General features: G+C 37.4%; 1 protein-coding gene across 1 annotated transcript; it reads left to right on the top strand.

Annotated features, from left to right (window-relative positions):
• Window positions 1-1,212: 1,212 nt before the first annotated feature.
• On the top strand, window positions 1,213-11,709 carry LOC140238954 (uncharacterized). Its single transcript, XM_072318847.1, has 2 exons — window positions 1,213-1,233; window positions 10,705-11,709. Exons 1-2 carry the CDS (start codon window positions 1,213-1,215, stop codon window positions 11,707-11,709), a joined length of 1,026 nt encoding a protein of 341 aa, XP_072174948.1.
• Window positions 11,710-18,010: the final 6,301 nt, after the last annotated feature.

Raw genomic sequence — 18,010 nt, forward strand, 5'->3', positions numbered from 1 at the left:
AATGGATAATCAACTGCATTATTAATGTTAATCTCCGTTACATGAAGGGAATGAATTGTCAACGAGTGTGAGACCGACATATCAGTACCTGGCATGGGGCCATCTATTAAATGTATCTTAGTCCCCCCACCCCCCCCCCCCCCCCCCTCCAAAGTCTGTTCCTTTCTTGCGTAGAACATTGTGAAGGAAGCAACATAATCTGTATCACATGTTTGCTTATGGTTTGGTGGCGTTCGGTGTGGGACTCTGGTTTGCCACGCACTCACAAAGCATATAACTATAGAGGCTGCGGAACATTGTCAATTTATTTTCAAAGGATTTTTTTCAGCCAAAAATGGGCGTATCGCGAGTAATGAATGACTAAAGTTCACTCGTTGGTTCACCATACATGAGCAAAATTGTGCAGAGTCGATGTGTGTATGAAGTGGCTGGCTTTGCAATTGGCGCAGCCTGCTGGCAAACGTGAGATACGTCGCTGACACCGTACGTGATCCTGGCTGCCAGTGAGAAGAAGCTCCATTGAGTTTGATAGGCCCTACATAAAGCAAGCGGGGCCAAGGGGCTGTCGATGAACATCTTTAGTCGGAAACCGTATAGTTTTGAGCAAAATTGCTCATAACAGCCACCGTTATATTCGATAATGGATAAGGACAACCAGCATATGTTATCATTCAACTACCTTGGTAGCCTATTAGAATTACCAACGGCTTCTCAGACGCAAGCTACTCCTATAAGACACCGTTTCAGAGTATGGATCGCAAGTACAGGCCCTATCATTGCCACAAGGAATCGGAAGATAAACGTCTGGTCAACTACAGTATGACGTATGGAATTGAGACATGGACCATTGGTAAAGCGATGAGAAGCAGGATATCTATAGAGAGTTTTGAACTATGGTGAGCATCAAAGAATGATGGCAATATCATGCTGGAGGTGGTACGTGAGCAGGCTGCTCTTGACCATCAGGAACGAGACAGGTGCTGTGTTTGGGACTCTTCATAGGGAAAAGTAGGCGCCAGCATCTAGCCCTCGCTGCAATGGCTAGAGATAGATGGGCCGACAACGTCTCATGCACTTTCCTGTCTGCAGTGGCTACGATTGCTAGCTGGCTATTTAAAGACCATCCACAATGCTGCACTCACGTAACGACAGAAAAAGCTGAAAAGGATTACGGCATCAACCGCAGAGCCATCGGCAACGGGCAGTGAAGTGATGTCCATAATGGCATTTCTGGTAAGTTCCTACGGGTAGAATTTAGATAGACTGTCCACGGAGGTACAAATAAAAGTCTTTGCTACCTCCATGGACTGTCCAATTAGTAGGCTTGCTAAGGGCGAAAAAAGGGTGATCGCTGCATTTTATAGTACAAATGTCCTATTTGGCACACATATTCCTCTGTACAATTGGAATTTTTTCATCTAAAGAGACAATCTGTATCTATGCAAATAAGCCTTAATTTGCATAATTTATGCAAAAATACATATAAAAATTATTTTAAAATATATGTGCGTCCAGCGGAAATACCTAATTTGGTAGAAGTATTCTATAGAGTATGTGGAAACAATTCCTGCAAAATTGAGTTCATACCTATGTAAATAAACAAAAAATTTGCATAATTATGCAAGGTATTGTGCAAAAATCTGCATTTTTGAAATAATTTCTAAACTATTTAGCACAGGATCTTGTAGTACAAAGTTTGAACATAGGATGGATGTTCCTTGGGTCAAAAGTAATGATTCATCTGAAGATACAAACTGTCTCTATGCAAACAACCTGTTATTTGCATAATATGCATATCAATACCTACACATTCTATTGATAACCAGAACAAACAAAAAGCCTTAATGAAGCTTATCAAACGCATGTCGAATCTATATTTTTTGTACATTCTGTTGAAAGAAGTGAAAATAAAACCTTTGAATTGAATTGAATTAAATTTAATGAAACTCCCCTTAAATCTCATCCTAGATAGATATAACCCGTTAGAAACACTTTTTGAAACAAAATGAGAAAAGAATTTGAATAATTGAACCATCATTACCAGTTAATTTACATAATTACTCAAGAAAGTAAAGTAAAAACATTATTTTTAAAGTTTTTCTTACAGTCAAAGAACTGCATTTTGCAATGAAAACTACGGAAGTAGTATGCATTTCCTTTAGTCAAAAAGAAATGGTTTGTATTACCACCTAATTAGCATATTGTGCATATTAATACCAGAAGTCAATGGTCAAGGTCGACTTAAGAAATTGTATCAGTTTACGAGATAACTCAAGACTGGATGATGCAAATTTCACCAAACCTGGCCCAAAGATGACGTATGATGGGGCAAGTGATTAAGCAGTTTTTAAGTGAACATATTATTTCTGCGTTGATTTATTGCTGAAATTGACTGATTTTAAGTCAGAGACTGAGATTATTTGACTTAAAGTATAACATCTCCTTTATTGTTCACATGACACGTTTTGCATATTATTGCCTTATCAAAATGTTACCGGTATTGTGTATAAACTTCCTAGCATAGTTTCTATGCCATAGTAGCTCATAGTATACTGAGTTAACATTTTTTTTTTTTTCAGAAACAGACTTTGTTTCTAACTCAAGCTTGTAAGTTCTTAATGTGTGCAGGTAGCCTTGCATGCACATAATTTGCACATATATTTTTTAAAATTTTTATATGTATTTCTGCATACATTATGCAAATTAAGGCTTATTTGCATAGATACAGAGTGTCTCTTAAGATGAAAATTTTTCAATTGCCCTAGGGAACATGTGTGCCAAATAGGACATTTGTACTAAAAAATGCAGCGTTTACCCCCTTATAGCAAGTCTACTAAATACTGCAGTCCTATAATGTCTAGTGTTTGATATCTTTTAGTGTTTTGTTTATGACCACTAAAACCAATATGCAATTAATTAATTAAGAATAATAATTAGTTAATGAGATATATAATTACACAAATCAGTCTTTGTGGGTAGTTACACGACTATTTTCAAATTTTGTGATTTTGATGAATTTTTTCCCTTCTGGTGATTTTGCTCAGCTGCGAAGGCTGTTGGAAAGGACCATCGCGATATAGGCCTACACTAGATAAATCATGCTGTACATTGCCGCATGCACGAAGTTGAAAACACGTCCAGAAGTAGCACAAATACTCCCAGCCAGTTTCATGTGAGGGCGCTCTTATATCATTGCTATTTTAACAGTGCCATCTACGGCGCACTGCATGCATTGTTGCTAGGTAGCTGTTACGGACGCTATAAAAGCATTTATAGTTCATGATATATAGCGAATACGATAACGCATATAGTTGTTTGGCGAACAAAATGATTGGATTTGCTCTGTGCATACCCTACCCAATTGGTTATCACAGCATTCATATTGTGTCCATCTAGAGCTATATTCGAACGTTACTGCTGGCATACCGAATGTTACCGTTTACATTCAGTACTGTTTCCTGATTCTTTGCCATATGTCTCTATGTAGTCCATAGTCATTTCGGAACATTCACTCATCATCACTGAATATTCCGTGCTCACGGAAAAGGTAAGTGCATGAAAGACCACTCAACGTAAGTCGAGCTGACGCGATTTGCCAGGATAATGAGTTGTTTTGAGTATTTTATATTAAAAAAAACAAACAAACGTAAACCTATTTCGTTAGTAGGCGAATGTATACAACCAAAAGCGCCTTCCCTATTCAGTAGTAAAAAGATAGAACATTTCGCAATGATCGATCGTGCCCTACCAACGGTCTTTCCCAACAAACTGCATATAACTCCCTATGGGGATAACGCGAAATATCAATGGATTACTGCTGTGTGGCCTGATTTATCAGTCATCAATAATCGATTTAAAAAAAAGAATAACAATAGCAACCGCGATCAGGTACAGTTTGCTTTTAGGCCCACTGTAGACTGTAGTACAGTGTACTTCTGGCTATTTTTTTTTTTAAATATAATATAGGACCTATTGTGCATTATCGCGCATCTGATTTTATTGCATTACTTGTCAAATCACGAGAATTGTGCAAAATTTGACTAAAGCATGAAACTTTCACCAGTGTTAGTACATACCATAAAATTTATTTTAAGATCGGGAGGTAAGTCTGATTTGACCTCTGATGACCTCCAGAGGTCAATGAACTTTAGATATCAGAATATTAATGTTTGGAGAAATTTGTGAATATTAGACGTAGTTATTTTGCACTAAACATGCATTTATACTACAGATAAATCATTTTCTGATTCAACAGAGCATTGGCAGGTTTTTACCTTTGACCTCTGATGACCTCTAGAAGTCAATGAACTTTGAATATCAGAATACCGATGTTTTGAGACATTTGTGAATGATGTATGTGGTTATGATGCACTAAACATGCATCTATACTTCAGGGAAACTATTTTCTGATTCCACAGAGCATTGACAGGTTTTTACCTTTGACCTCTGATGACCTTTAGAGGTCAATGACCTCAAAATATCATAATATTGATCTGTGATGTCATTGGTTAATGGTAAACAGTGTTAAGATGTACAAAACAAGCATATCTGTCTTACAATGAAATTGTCTTCATGTTCTAAAGAGTAGACAGGTTTCTACCCCTGACCTCTGATGACCTTGAGAGGTCAATGACCTATTGAATATCAGAATATTGAACTATGAAATCATTGGGTGGTGATAAACATGGTAAAGATGTACAAAGCAAGCATATCTGTTTTACAGTAACTTCATATTCCAAGGCACACAGACAAGTTTCTGCCTTTTTCCTCTGATGATCTCGAGAGGTCAATGACGTGAAAGTATCAGAATAGTTTGGCATCATTAATGGTAAACATGATGATGTTCTATAGAGAGCATTCGTAGGCCCTGCTTATTAATGAGCCAATACCTTTCACCTATGAAAATCACAGAAGGTCAAAGACCTCCAATGAAATGCGATGATATTAATATTGATATTGCGATAGTTCATAGTTAATTGTTTAAAATGTAGGGCTTACAAACCATGCATTTCTGTTACCAAAAAGTGGCTACTCATTCCGCAGAACTTTTCATGTAATTATTTAGATCGGGTATGTGCACAGAGCAAGGGGTGTCAATCTGTTTTCACGTGGGGGGGGGGGACTTGAAAATATGTGTAAGCATAAGTCCATGGTGCAAAGAAGTGGAACGGAGGGGGAGGGCGGGGGTGGGGGATTGGATTTTTGAAGTTTTAGACCTGAAATCAGTGATTTAGTGCAGCTCTTGTTTAACGTGTGCGTCATCACTTATATGGAAGTTGATGGGGTGTGGGCGCATCTCACCCCCCCCCCCCCCTCCCGAAGACGAAGTTTTTCAATTTTTAGAATCTGATGCATACGTTTTGTGGAATATTTGGAAAATTATGGATCGCCAAAGTGTACCAATTCTATATGGATGGAAACCCAACAAGGGCAGCGTTGGAGAGGGTAGGGTATTCCACTCCCATTCGAGAGAGCTCTTGTATTTTGAGAAATGAGATTCAACGATCTGGCACACATGCACTTTGAAGGAATATCTCGAAATTTGTATCAGAGAGGTGTAGTAAGTCAGTCATCTGTGGAGGAAGACCAATCGAGGGAAGGATGTGGGTGGAGGTTTCCCCCTCCCACATTATGGAGCTTTTGCATTCTTTTGTTTGCAATTCAATGTGCCTCTCTTGGTTGAACTACCATTTAAAAAAAAATGTCCATCACCAAATGTGTAGCCATAATCAATGCATGAAGGGGAGTTTGATATAGCCAGAGGAGTAAAGCGATAGCGAGAAATTTTGCCTGTTAATCTGGTACATACTATAGGTGAAATGTTCAGACAATTTATTTTCTATCAAAAAAGTTTTAAAAAGTCCGCATCTCAGGAAATACTTGGAGGCAAAGTTTTATGACCCCACCACTTCCCCTCCCATATTTTCTCGGGAAGCGGGGCAACTGCCTCTTGCCCTCCAAGATGAACACTCATGCATATATAGGAAAGCCTTTTCATATTTAGAATTCAAATTAAAATATCTCTTAAAAACATTTTTCATAGAATTAGGGAAATCATCAATCCCCAAAGTATGCTATATCTGTGGAAGGAACCAAGCAGGGGAGGGAGTCCATAGGAAGGAGATATCCCCTCTCACAGAAGGGAGATTTTGCATTTCAGAATTAAATTTCAACAATCTAATGCACACTTAAAGTGAAAAATTTGGCCAGTTTTCTGTCTAAAAAGCTAAAAACAAAACAAAAAACAAAACAAGAACAAAACAAAACAAAGTCCACATCTCAAAATTTATTGGGGTGGGGGTCAACTACCCCTGCCACCACCCCACCCTTCCTCTGAACTGATGCCCCGGTATGTGCATGTGTTTTATTCCACTTGTTGAAAAGAAGAGAGAATTGTAAGAAACAATATTGTTCAGTGGTCGCTATCCCAGTCAAGTAAATTGTTTATCAATAAGGTGATTTCCTTCCTTGTTTGCCCTAAGATGATGTAGGCATGGTATTTGCTTTGCACATTATTACATCTATATCTTTTTTTTTAGTATTCTCGCTTATATTCTGATGTGAAAGTTGATCATTTTGCCATGTATTTTTTTGTACATGTAGAAAAAGAATATATAATCCAAGACTGAAAATGAAGCTGATGCATTACTTAATGACTGACATGATGCACATATTGTGTGTTTCTATAGCAATGAAAGTGAGCAACTCAAAAGGCGTGTACTCATTTCACATGAACAGTAGCGATTATCCTCTGACATCTGGAGGATATTGAAAGATATGCATAGAAATGTAAGAATATCGATGTCTGGTCTCATTGGTTTGCAATGGCCAGCTGTTTATGAAATAATATTTAAAAAGTATTTTGTGTGTGTGTGTGTCCAAAATTGTATGCAGAGTATTCCACACACTGTTCAATTTTAACTTCCATCTGGGACAATGAAAAGTCATTTTTTCTCAACTACACTGTATACAATATCAAAATTTTAAAAAACACGGTGGTGGCTGGGTCTAACACATTATCATTCTTTTGTGTTGGAGATCCATGCCCGATGGTCAAAACAAACATTAAAAAAACCAGATATCTCAGACCTAATTGTTATAACAAAGCATCATATCCTCAACCCTACCCAACCCTCTACGCCCAGACAATGTAAACCACCCCAAGGACTTACATTGTACTTGGGAGCTTTAGAATATCCTTTGCCAACAGAGACATCCAAACCTTTGCAGTGCCGACTAAGATTTACCATGGAACTGATTGGTATTGGCTCTGCATCATTGACAGCAGAACTATTTTCCTCTTCTCTTTCTCCTTCTTCTTCTTCTTCTTCTTCACTATACTTTGTAATCTTGTAATATTTTGCTGTGGAGCCTTTTCTTAATTGGTTAAAAAAAAAAGGTTTCCAAGGAGCTATATGCAGCAAAAAAACAAAACAAAAAACAAACAGTCAAAAACAAAAACAAAAAGACAGACATCTGTATCTTTAATAGCAGAGCTGAATATTGAGTATCTCTCTCCTGAAGTGTTTCAAAGAGTTACAAGAGACAGTGGCCTAGGGTAGCGATTTAAAAAAAAAAAATCTTTGGGAGTAGGCCTACTTTGTGTTCTTGCAAATGATGCCTGACATTTCTGGTCATTGGCCCTTTTTGAAGAATGCAGCAATGGAGCCACAACTTCCTGCGGAGTGGATATTGTGGAGTTCTTGTTGCAGAACATCACCGTTGAATTTGCCTGTGCTGTACTTTCTTACAGGGATTGCCATTGTAGTTTTATTCAGTGTGGCTGTAACACTGCTTGTTTTGCATATGATGGTCATTGCAGCTGAAGAGTGCATATCTTCTCTGGATCATTCCAAACTTCATGATGTTTGTCTGGGTGAATGGATCCAAGATGATGCATGCATATTCAAGGACAGTTGTGAGCAGTGTGGAGTAGCAAAGCACCGGATCTTTATGATATCTTCGTCTGGATAGAGTCTTTGGTTGAAGTATAGCCTTTTTAAGCTGTTGTGGCGTTGTGATTCCAGCTGATCTTCCCATGGGAGTAGACTCCAAAATATTTTACACAATCCGCTTTCTCCATGGTTTGCCATGAATGCTTATCTATTCTCTGGGTAGGTCTCGGATGGCAATAGCTAGTTGCATAACACAGGATTGCTTCATGTGGAATGCACGTTGGGCCTCACAGTATGTCGAAGTTTTCAAGATGGTCCATGATGTCGCAGCTGTGGACTGTATACTCCAGGACCATGAGTCATTCATCGTAGTCATACTGAAACAATTAACCCACAAGCTTCACATTGGCCAATACAGGCCCACCAGCTGGAAACTATGCAAATATTGCCCATGAGTTTGACACTACAAACAATCCAGTCCCATAATGAGTCCGACACATGGGGGAAAAAGGTCTATGAGACCTACACTGAATAGATTAAACGCTGTGATCTAAATGTCAGTCTCGTAGGCCTTGTTTTCCTCGAGTGCGGAGATAATGGCCATAATTATTTGCTTATATTTGCTAGTCTGCATAAATAACCATAACATAAAATTTAGATTTGAGGTCACTGCCATCACTCAAGACACTTAAAGCTTTATTTCTGAAGTAACTGACCTCTCACATTCCAGAGACCTGTTACTACAAAGCAATGCTCTGTGGAATATACATCCTAGTACATACTTTGATCAAAACGTAAAGGCGAATTTGTACATGAAGCATTTACGATTAAACCAATGAAGCCAAACATCAATACAGGTAAGCCTTCACAAATTCCGACATTCTAAAAGGTCAGTGACCTCTCATTGTCCCGAGGTCAAAGTTGGATATAATGAACAGGGTAATGACCAATGTTCCATGGAATGACAAGATTCTTCTATTATAACATAAATGCTGATAGCATAATGCATGATTGTACATTGGGTATAAATTGACCATTGACTATACATAAAATATTCTGATATTTTGAGGTCATTGTCCTGTCACAGTCCTCAGAGTTCAAAGGTTGAGACACGTGAGTAATTTCTCTTGCTCTGTGGAATAGGAAAACAATTCAATTGTGATACAAATGAATATGACATCTTAATCATGTTTATCATCAACCAATTGCACCAAATATCAATGTTCTGATATTTTTAGGTAATTGACCTCATCATATGCGGTCATCAGAGGTCAAAGGTAGAAACCTGACTTGAAAGGCTCTGTGGAACATTGAGGCAATTCCACTTACAAAAATTAGTTTTTAGTACATAATTATCGTGTTTCAGGAATGAGTGACGCATTAAAATATCAATTTTCTGACATTTTGAGGTCAAAAGTCGAAACCTGTCAGGGCTCTGTACGTGGAACATGACAATTCTACTGTAACAAAAATTAGTTTTAATACACTATTACCGTGTTAATCATTAACTAATGATGCAAAATACCAATTCTCTGACATTTTAAGGTCGTTGACCTCTGGAGGTCATCAGAGGTCAAAGGTAGAAACCTGTCAAGGCTCTGCTGAACATGAAGACAATTTCACTGTTACAAAAATTAAGTTTTAGTACATCATTACTGTGTTTATCATTAACCAATGATGCAAAATATCAATTTTCTTACATTTTGAGGTCATTGACCTCTGGAGGTCATCAGAGGTCAATTCAGACTTACCTCCCGATCTTAAAATTAATCTTATAGCGTGTACTAACAATGGTGAAAGTTTCATGCTTTAGTCAAATTTTGCACAATTCTTCGGCTTAACCGCTCTACTAATCACACATTTTTTATGCATGTGTACACTTGAGAGCGAAAATGAACAGTTCTGCAGGTAGGGATTTAATTTGCTTAGATGAGTTGAAATTGCTTAAAGCAGATATAAGCAATAAATATTTTCAACTCATTTGAGCCAAAGACTCAAGTGAGCATCCGAGACCATCGTCTCGCTTCCTGCATAGCCTGCTGTGCTGCTGCGCGTCTTCGGTTGTAATTTCCAGACTAACCGGGTAAACTTTGTATATTTCCAGCGTCTTCTTGAAAAAAAAAAAAAAAAAAAAAAACCACTATAGTTTCACATCAGTTTGGCGCTTAGCCCCCCTATTAGGGCGATGGATCTCAGTTTGTTCAAGTGGACACCATATAATGCATTCTCCCCAGTATGCTATTATAATGCTTCAAGAGATAATCTGGTCGGGAGGTCGGTTGATCGTTCGGTCTGTCAAACCGTTGCATAATTTAGTGAGTCGCACTAATCCCTCATTTTGTTTGTTTGTTTGTTTGTTTGTTTGTTTGTTTGTTCGTTTGTTTTGTTGTTGGTGTTATTTTTAGCCGCCTAAGCTTTGGCATATGTGGCCGCTATCAAAAGTAGATGTGGAAGACACCTTTTTCTTCAGTATCGAGTAATGCGTTACCATGGTAACGGCAAATTTTCATAAAATCATACGAGCTACTGTGTACTCCACCACTGTCTCAGATTTAAAGTAATTCAATTGAAATTCGGCACGTGTGATCAATGTAAAATGTTAGTAAAGAATTTTCACGGCAACAGTTTTTTTGATATATACATAACAAATCATACAATTCTTTGAGGATCGACTACACTGTACTCGTAGCCTGAGCTGAAGCACAATCCGTCTTTGTATATTCATGTACTGATTAGAGGAGAGTTGGTGTGAATTTCAGAGTACTCACTATGATAACGTTCATCTTTCTTTTTTTTTCTAACAGGACAGTGTCTGGCTGACAAAATGGATTTCACCGGAAGGCATACTCTCATTCAACTGGTGACAGTACTGTTGACGTGTCTCGGTAACAGCCTGGCTGTGGAAGTCTACAAGTTCTACGAAAGGAGAGATGGGTCGGTGCAGTTTTACCAACCTCTGGCCAGTGATTCCACATTTGAATATGAGATTCACTTGATTCATTCTTCATGTTCTTTCTTTAAGGATGGGGCCATAGTTTCCGGCTGCCTCACACCTCAGCAAAGCAGTCGTTTCTCTGTTCATGCTGTGAGAAAATCAACTCACATACAAGTAATCCTTAGTCTACACAATATCACTGCCGAGGACAGCCAGCTTTTCCTATTTACTCTAAGGGAAGACAGAAACGGGGAAAGATACTTTTTCAGTCAAGATGCTTACATTGAAGTTCTGCGTCCACCAAGTCCAGCACGATGTATCATAAAACGCGCTGAGTATTCAGCTGCATTGAATGAAGTTAGCTGCACATGTTTGCTTGGCAGCGATGGAGAAGGTTCTCTCTACTGCTTTCAAGATGGAAAGAAGATTCCATACGAGGGGGCACCAGTGCGGATAAATGATCATGTGACATGGATCTTTTGGATGGATATCCATCTGCCCATCAATTGCTGTTCGTACGAACCAACATTTCCAATAACATCTGAATCTTGTTCTCAATTTGTGTATTACCCTCCAACAGACATTACCAACTCCGAAAATTCTACAACCTCTTATAGCAGCCACACGGCAACAATAGCAACTGCACCAGAAACAACTGATGAAACAAACGTTTCCCTAAAATTCAGAGAAGAAAGCAGCAGTGCAACCACCACACCACATGAAGCCTTAACAAAGAACACTTGGATTATACCATCAATATCATGTCTTCTCTTTATCTTGATACTGTCTGTGCTTGTATTATTCATAAAGCGATTGAAATGTACTAAAGTAATGACAAACTACTTAAATCCGTATGCCACTGTTGATACAGCCGTATGATACCTGACGGGGTAAGAGATGTGTTCACTCTTAACTAACCCTTAAAGGGGATAGCTAGTAACTGAATATGAGACCATTCTGAAGCAAATTACAAAATAGATATATAATGTACTCTTAAATGAATCCCACAAGAATTGGAACAATTATCCCCAGCCTTCCCACTGATTCCCACTGATCAGTTACTAGCAATCCCCTTTAAGCATGAGACATTTCTAAGAAATCGCTGCCTTTGGCCGGGGGGGGGGGGGGAGAGGTTGCTATCTATATTCTGATTTAATTTCGCTTGAATATGCAATAGGTCATATTGTATTCATTGTTTGTATAATTTGCAAATGTCATATTGTATTATATAATTTTGTCGGAAATAGAATAAAATGATATGAATTCATTCTTGGATTCCAGTAAAGAAATATATATATATTTTCTTCCAGAGGCTGAAACGCTGAAATATACTGTATATATTTATGTATGTTGTCATAATGAACATTGGATAATACATTCATACAAATGTAGTTCTGTTTATAAGGTATATATGTTTTATTTAGTAACATTTACTTGAGTGTGCTTTTTTTCTGTGCTCTATCATTTCCCCTCAATCAAAGTATGGTCTAAATAGATATCTGTATTCCGCATTTCCTTTTATCTCATTTATCGTGGGACCTACGACTGAACTAGTTTGCTTTTACGTAAGCCCAATCACATTTTTCGTACTATGAGCATAGCCAAACAGTACTGCAAGCAGACCTTTATGTTTATATTGAGGTGTCGTTTCTCCTAATTAATGAATTAAATGAAATGAAATATTTGCTTCCTTTGCTCATCACCTTTTCACAAAATGAAATAGCTCTACGTCGAATGGTGTTTTTCCTAAACAACTGAAAAATGCTAAGGTACTTCCCGTGTTTAAAAAAAGGTAACATGTTTTATATAAGTAATTACAGGCCCGCTTTTATAATTTCTTACTTTACAAAAGTCCATGAAAATTGATATTAACAAGAACAATTAATTTCTTTGATTTTAGTAATGACTTCGCTAATTCTCAATTTGGCTTTCCACAGAAACACAGCTTAAAACACGTTCTTTTGAAATTCGTCGATAAAGTTGCACACGCTATAGATGATCACTATCATCTTGTCTTCATTTTCCTGGAGTTCTCCTAGACCTTGTTAAACACAATCAATCATGAAATCTTTCTTCACTTTACAAGCTACCTCACTGTGATATCCGTGGCATAAGGGCCTTAGAGTGGTTCAGGAATTACCTTCAAACCAGAAATAAGATTCAGGAATTATCTTCACTTCACCAGTGGTGGGGTGATGATAATAATGCTCTGATACTTTGAAAGAGAAGAGTTATCACTGCAGAGGTTACCTAGGTTTACAAGAGCATTACGTCATTACTATTCTCATCATTGACTCAGCCGCTCGTTTGACGAAAAATTTCTGACTGTATGAGTGAACTATAAAAGTCTGATTATTCAGTCAAGTAGGGAGATATTTTTAAAGTCATAGTACCATAAGTTGTCATGTTCATGTTTAAGTGACGCATGTAAAAGGGAACACAAATTGCCGATAGGTTTGTCTGTAACCCACTGCTGCATGGAAGATTTGACATGTGTACCTTTTATTTCACCTATGTTTCGAGGCAACTTTCAGGTTGATAGAGGTGCAAAATTCAAGAATATTTGAAAGAGTTGCTCATGAAATCAACTTGATAGATGTCAACATTTTCATATTTCATGAATGATTGAGAACGAAAAAGTGTCAAATGCGAGTTACTTTTGAGGAATAGTAGGGACGTCGGTTTATTTCGATATACATTGACCGTGCTTGCTCAACAAACTTTTATTTATGTAGGTCCAAGATTCTGGAACTCCCTTCCCATGGACATACAAAATGCACCGTCATTGAATTCTTTTAAAAAGAGATTGAAGAGTTTTCTTTTGAAGTCTTATAATGCAACCGAATAAATATAATTCTGTAATGTATTTTCTTTCACTATAGGCAGCATTCTCTTGAGGCATCGACCACTTTTTTACCGCGTTTAGTATTTTTGTATTCTTCACGTGCCCTCACGGTTGCAGTCTGTTCCGCTGGAAAGCAGCTCAACACTGTTTCACTCTCGAAAACGCGTGGCTATTTGTCTCTGTGGGCTTCGCCCCTTGGTGTATGCATCAAAATAATTTAGGTTTTTTCTCTCTCTTTCTCTCTCTTCTCCCCATTTTCTGTTCCCTATTTTCACACTTTTGCTTTCTTTTTCTTCTTTCTTTCTTTCTTTTTTTTTTTCTATTCCCGACTTTCCCAGTTTCCCGCAAATCTTTGTAGTTGTAAGTTTTTCACCCCCTTTACTTCCCCTCTTTCCCACTTTTCCCTCAGAGGTGCCCACATGTTACAAGCATAGTCTTTTGAGTGGGTACCTCCACTTTTTTTTCACAGAATGTATAAATAGAGTGTATGTTTCTTTTTGTACCAAACATAAGGACATGAGCATGTTGTTATCCCTGTCTGACTATGTATATATGTATGTATATAATCAACGACTCGCATGCCAAATGTATCATATTGTTTTTTTTTTTGTACATTCTGTTGGAAAAAGAGTGAAAAAAAATAAAGTTTGACTAGTTGTTACGTAATCGGAACCAAGAAACACCTGCCACTTTCAGTCCTTGACTATAGGCTGTGTAATCATCCATTCATCTTCATCAAATTGCTTATGAATGAGGAGATTTATTATGTACTTTCTTAAGCAACTTAAAGCCTTTCCACCACATCGTCATTCCCAAGCTCATGGTGTGGACGAAACTCTTCTCCCGATTATTCATAATGTCTTGACTAATCGTGCTCAGGTGGTAAGAACTGACTCTGCTATCTCGGACGTGAAAACTTTGAACCAAGGTGGTGTGGTTGGAGTACAGTTATGTCCTCAACTCTGGTCAATGACGCTGCATGTGATATCAGTTACCGCTGGAAATACGTGGATGATTTGAGGAGCAGGTTGCCGTTTTACAGAAAAAAAAAATCTTTATGATCTTGCTGGTTGTTGCCTTGGAAACGATATCAAAGTCAATGTGACAAAAAGTCATGAAATGACCATTAACTTTAGCAGACGCGATATCCTTCAAAGTACCCTTAAATATCAAAAGTGTACCTCTAGAGGAAACTACGTGTCAGTAGATTCTCGGTGTTTTCCTCCGTGCAGTCAAACTTCAAGTGAGACATGCAAGTCGCTGATACGATTTTGAAGACGGGGCCTAGACTTTTCATGTTTTGCCATTCGCGTAGGTGGTGCTTTGGGCTGACCTGGTGACTTTTTACATCTCTTACATTCCTCCGCTTCTCTTTGACCACCTTGCAAAACCAATTATGATACATAGGCAAACGCTTACGCAGGCAGTACTGCACTTCCCATGAAGATGCACCTACTGAACTAATTATGTGCAGTTCCTCCATTCATTTGGACGTAGACTTCTTCATTCCCCTGCCATAGAGACTTTTTGTCACACTCCCCGGAGTCATAGATCTCCACGCGTCAACTTCGTAATTCTCATGTCCTGAGCACTCATTTCTGTAGAAGTGAACGCTATCATTGATCATGTTGATCTACTATTTCATCTGAAGTCCTCCTAGATAAACAATAATGTTTACATTTTATCTAGATTTGTTATTTTACTGCACTTGTCCTACATGAAAGTTGCGAGGCTGGTTCTTCCCGCATGCCTTTCCCATATTTTTTTTTTACTCCTTTCCATTTTCAACATTCCATCTGTGATTACAAAATCAGTACATGTATGCGGTTGATGAAATTTCAGTTTTGTAGATCACGTCATAGTTTGCTGTCCTTTGAGTGTGTGTGTTTCTCTTGTATCTCTCTTATCAGAACAGAGAAGTTAGCAGGAGGGAGAAAGAGAGCTTTCTTTCTCCCTCCTGCTAACTTCTCTGTTCTGCTTAATTTTCAAGCTACATTGTTTCTACTCTTTATGATTTATGAAGTATGTTGATCCTTATATTGTTGTGTTTAGTGCAATTTAGAATGTATTGTATATCTATATATCTATAAAGTTATCGTTAAAGTACATTTTGTAATATTTCTTAAAGGGAACGCAAACCCAGAGAGCAAGTTGGATTGAGTGAAAGTAGTAACATTAGTAGAACACATCAATGAAAGTTTGAGGAAAATCGAACAATCGATGCAAAAGTTATGAATTTTTAAAGTTTTGGTGTTGGAACTGCTGGGTAAGGAGACTACCAGAGGTTATGACGTATGAGTGGACTACAATATAAAGAAAATATAAAGGGAATTCAGTACAAATTCATTTTTCATGAAAATTACACATTCCATCAGCTTGATACTGACATATGTTAGGGGTAGCACTTATTCCCCCTGCTTTCTGAAAGCGGTTAGTCAAGTACGCTTTCATTTTGCTAGAAAAGTTAATTTTTGTGGAATTCCTTTTATATTTTCTTTATATTGTTGTCCACTCATACGTCATAACCTCTTCTAGTCTCCTCATCCAGCGGTCCCAACACCAAAACATTAAAAATTCATAACTTTTGCATCGATTGTCCGATTTTCGTCAAACTTTCAATGATGTGTTCTACTAGTGTTAATGCTTTTACTCAATCCACATTGCTCTTTGGGTTTGCATTCCCTTTAAGTGATGAAGCGTAACTGCAGTATTTCTTTTAAGTTTAAACAATAATATGTATATTATCAGATAAAAGAGAAAATTTTGATATTTTTGGTAGTGTCTCCGTCACCACTTGGAATAAGCGTGGTGTTCTTTAATGCTTTTGTGGTTGATGAATTATCAGCTATATTTGAAGGATGTATTTCTATTAATGATCTAAATCGATATCATTCAAACTTTCGTGAACAAAACAGACAAGTTTAATGTCTTTTCCAGTTGTATTCCTACCGGTAAACACCAGTGTAAACACATGTACTTTCTCTCAAATAGGTACTCCAGTTGATACGGGAGAAAATGAGCTTAATGCCTGATAACGGATTTTGATAAGAAAGTGTTTTCTGGCTGATCCGTGCGTTATGCATATTGTGTTGTGTGCTCTTCTTTTTAAGGTGAAATAACGACACAGAAAAGGGGAAATTTAAAATTTGATGAAACATTTCGTTAAAGTGTGTGTTTCCATGGTTCTCAACAATTTCACTGAATTCCTCTGAGATTGTTGATATTTTTACTGGATGGTTAAGGAAAAGAAAAAAAAATTGTATTATTGGTGGATATCGTATCCTTTTTTTTTTCTCCTGTGCAAACTTTTCCTCTGTGCTCAAAGGTGTCCATTGCCTTATGCAATAATTTAGTGTTGTAGAAAAAAAAATGTAAATACTGGTTGTTATTTTCACTTGCTATGATGTATGTATATATTATGTGTGTGTGTGTGTGTGTGTGTGTTTGTGTTTGTTTGTTTGTTTGTTTGTTTGTTTGTTTGTTTAGACGGATGTATAATATATGATTCCATGTACAGTTTGTGGATTGTATACAGCTCATTGGTTGCTAAATATTCTTATTGTGTTAATAATTGTGTTTTTATTGAAAAATGAATGTATTTCAGCCTCTGGGCTGCTATTTTCATTCAATAAACCACACCAGTTCAGTTCGATTCAATATGTGTCAAATATGACCTTTGTCTGATTTCATCGATTCAAATTTTGATCTTATAAAGGCAAACCACTACTCACAGCCATGCATCAAAATTTGACACTTGATAATCCCATAGAGTCACACATCTCTATATAAATCTACACTAACGACGTGACTTGGCTGAACGACCTACGGATCGTGAGAGGATCTTTGAAATCTATAGTTTGGGTTTTAGGCCCAGGAACCGGGCCTCTTTGGAAGTACCTGTAATACTCGAACTACTTTGTATTCTCTGGTTACAAAGAATGAATCCTGTAAAGCTTTGTAAAATAAGGTAACAACAATAATACATGTAATTTTATAAATCAAATCAGCAAAAAAAAAGAAGAAATGAATGACTGAATAAATGAATGATTGAAGGAATGAATCAATGAAGATACACACATACGTATACACATCAGTGCTTGACACTTTTCTTCTGATGGCCTGTTCGAGGACCACTAGGATGTTTGAACTTGAAATTTTAGTGGCCTGTAAATAAATGTAGTGGCCCCAAATAAATGAAAATATGAAATTAATTATTCTGCGCTGGCATAGCCTTTTTGGAAATTTAGAAATAAGATATGTTCATATATAGGAAAATGGTTCACCTTGGTCCTTGACTGAGGTGACTATAGGGTAACCAAAAACAAATATTACTCA

Source organism: Diadema setosum, chromosome 15, assembly GCF_964275005.1.
Source record: "Diadema setosum chromosome 15, eeDiaSeto1, whole genome shotgun sequence".
NCBI classification, from domain to species: domain Eukaryota; kingdom Metazoa; phylum Echinodermata; class Echinoidea; order Diadematoida; family Diadematidae; genus Diadema; species Diadema setosum.

Excerpts from the sequence above, each read along its gene's own strand:
- LOC140238954 (XM_072318847.1), top strand. The coding sequence starts at position 1,213 with ATGTCCATAATGGCATTTCTG. Across the intron at positions 1,234-10,704 it reads TGTCCATAATGGCATTTCTG|TGTCTGGCTGACAAAATGGA; the intron begins GTAAGTTCCTAC and ends CTAACAGGACAG.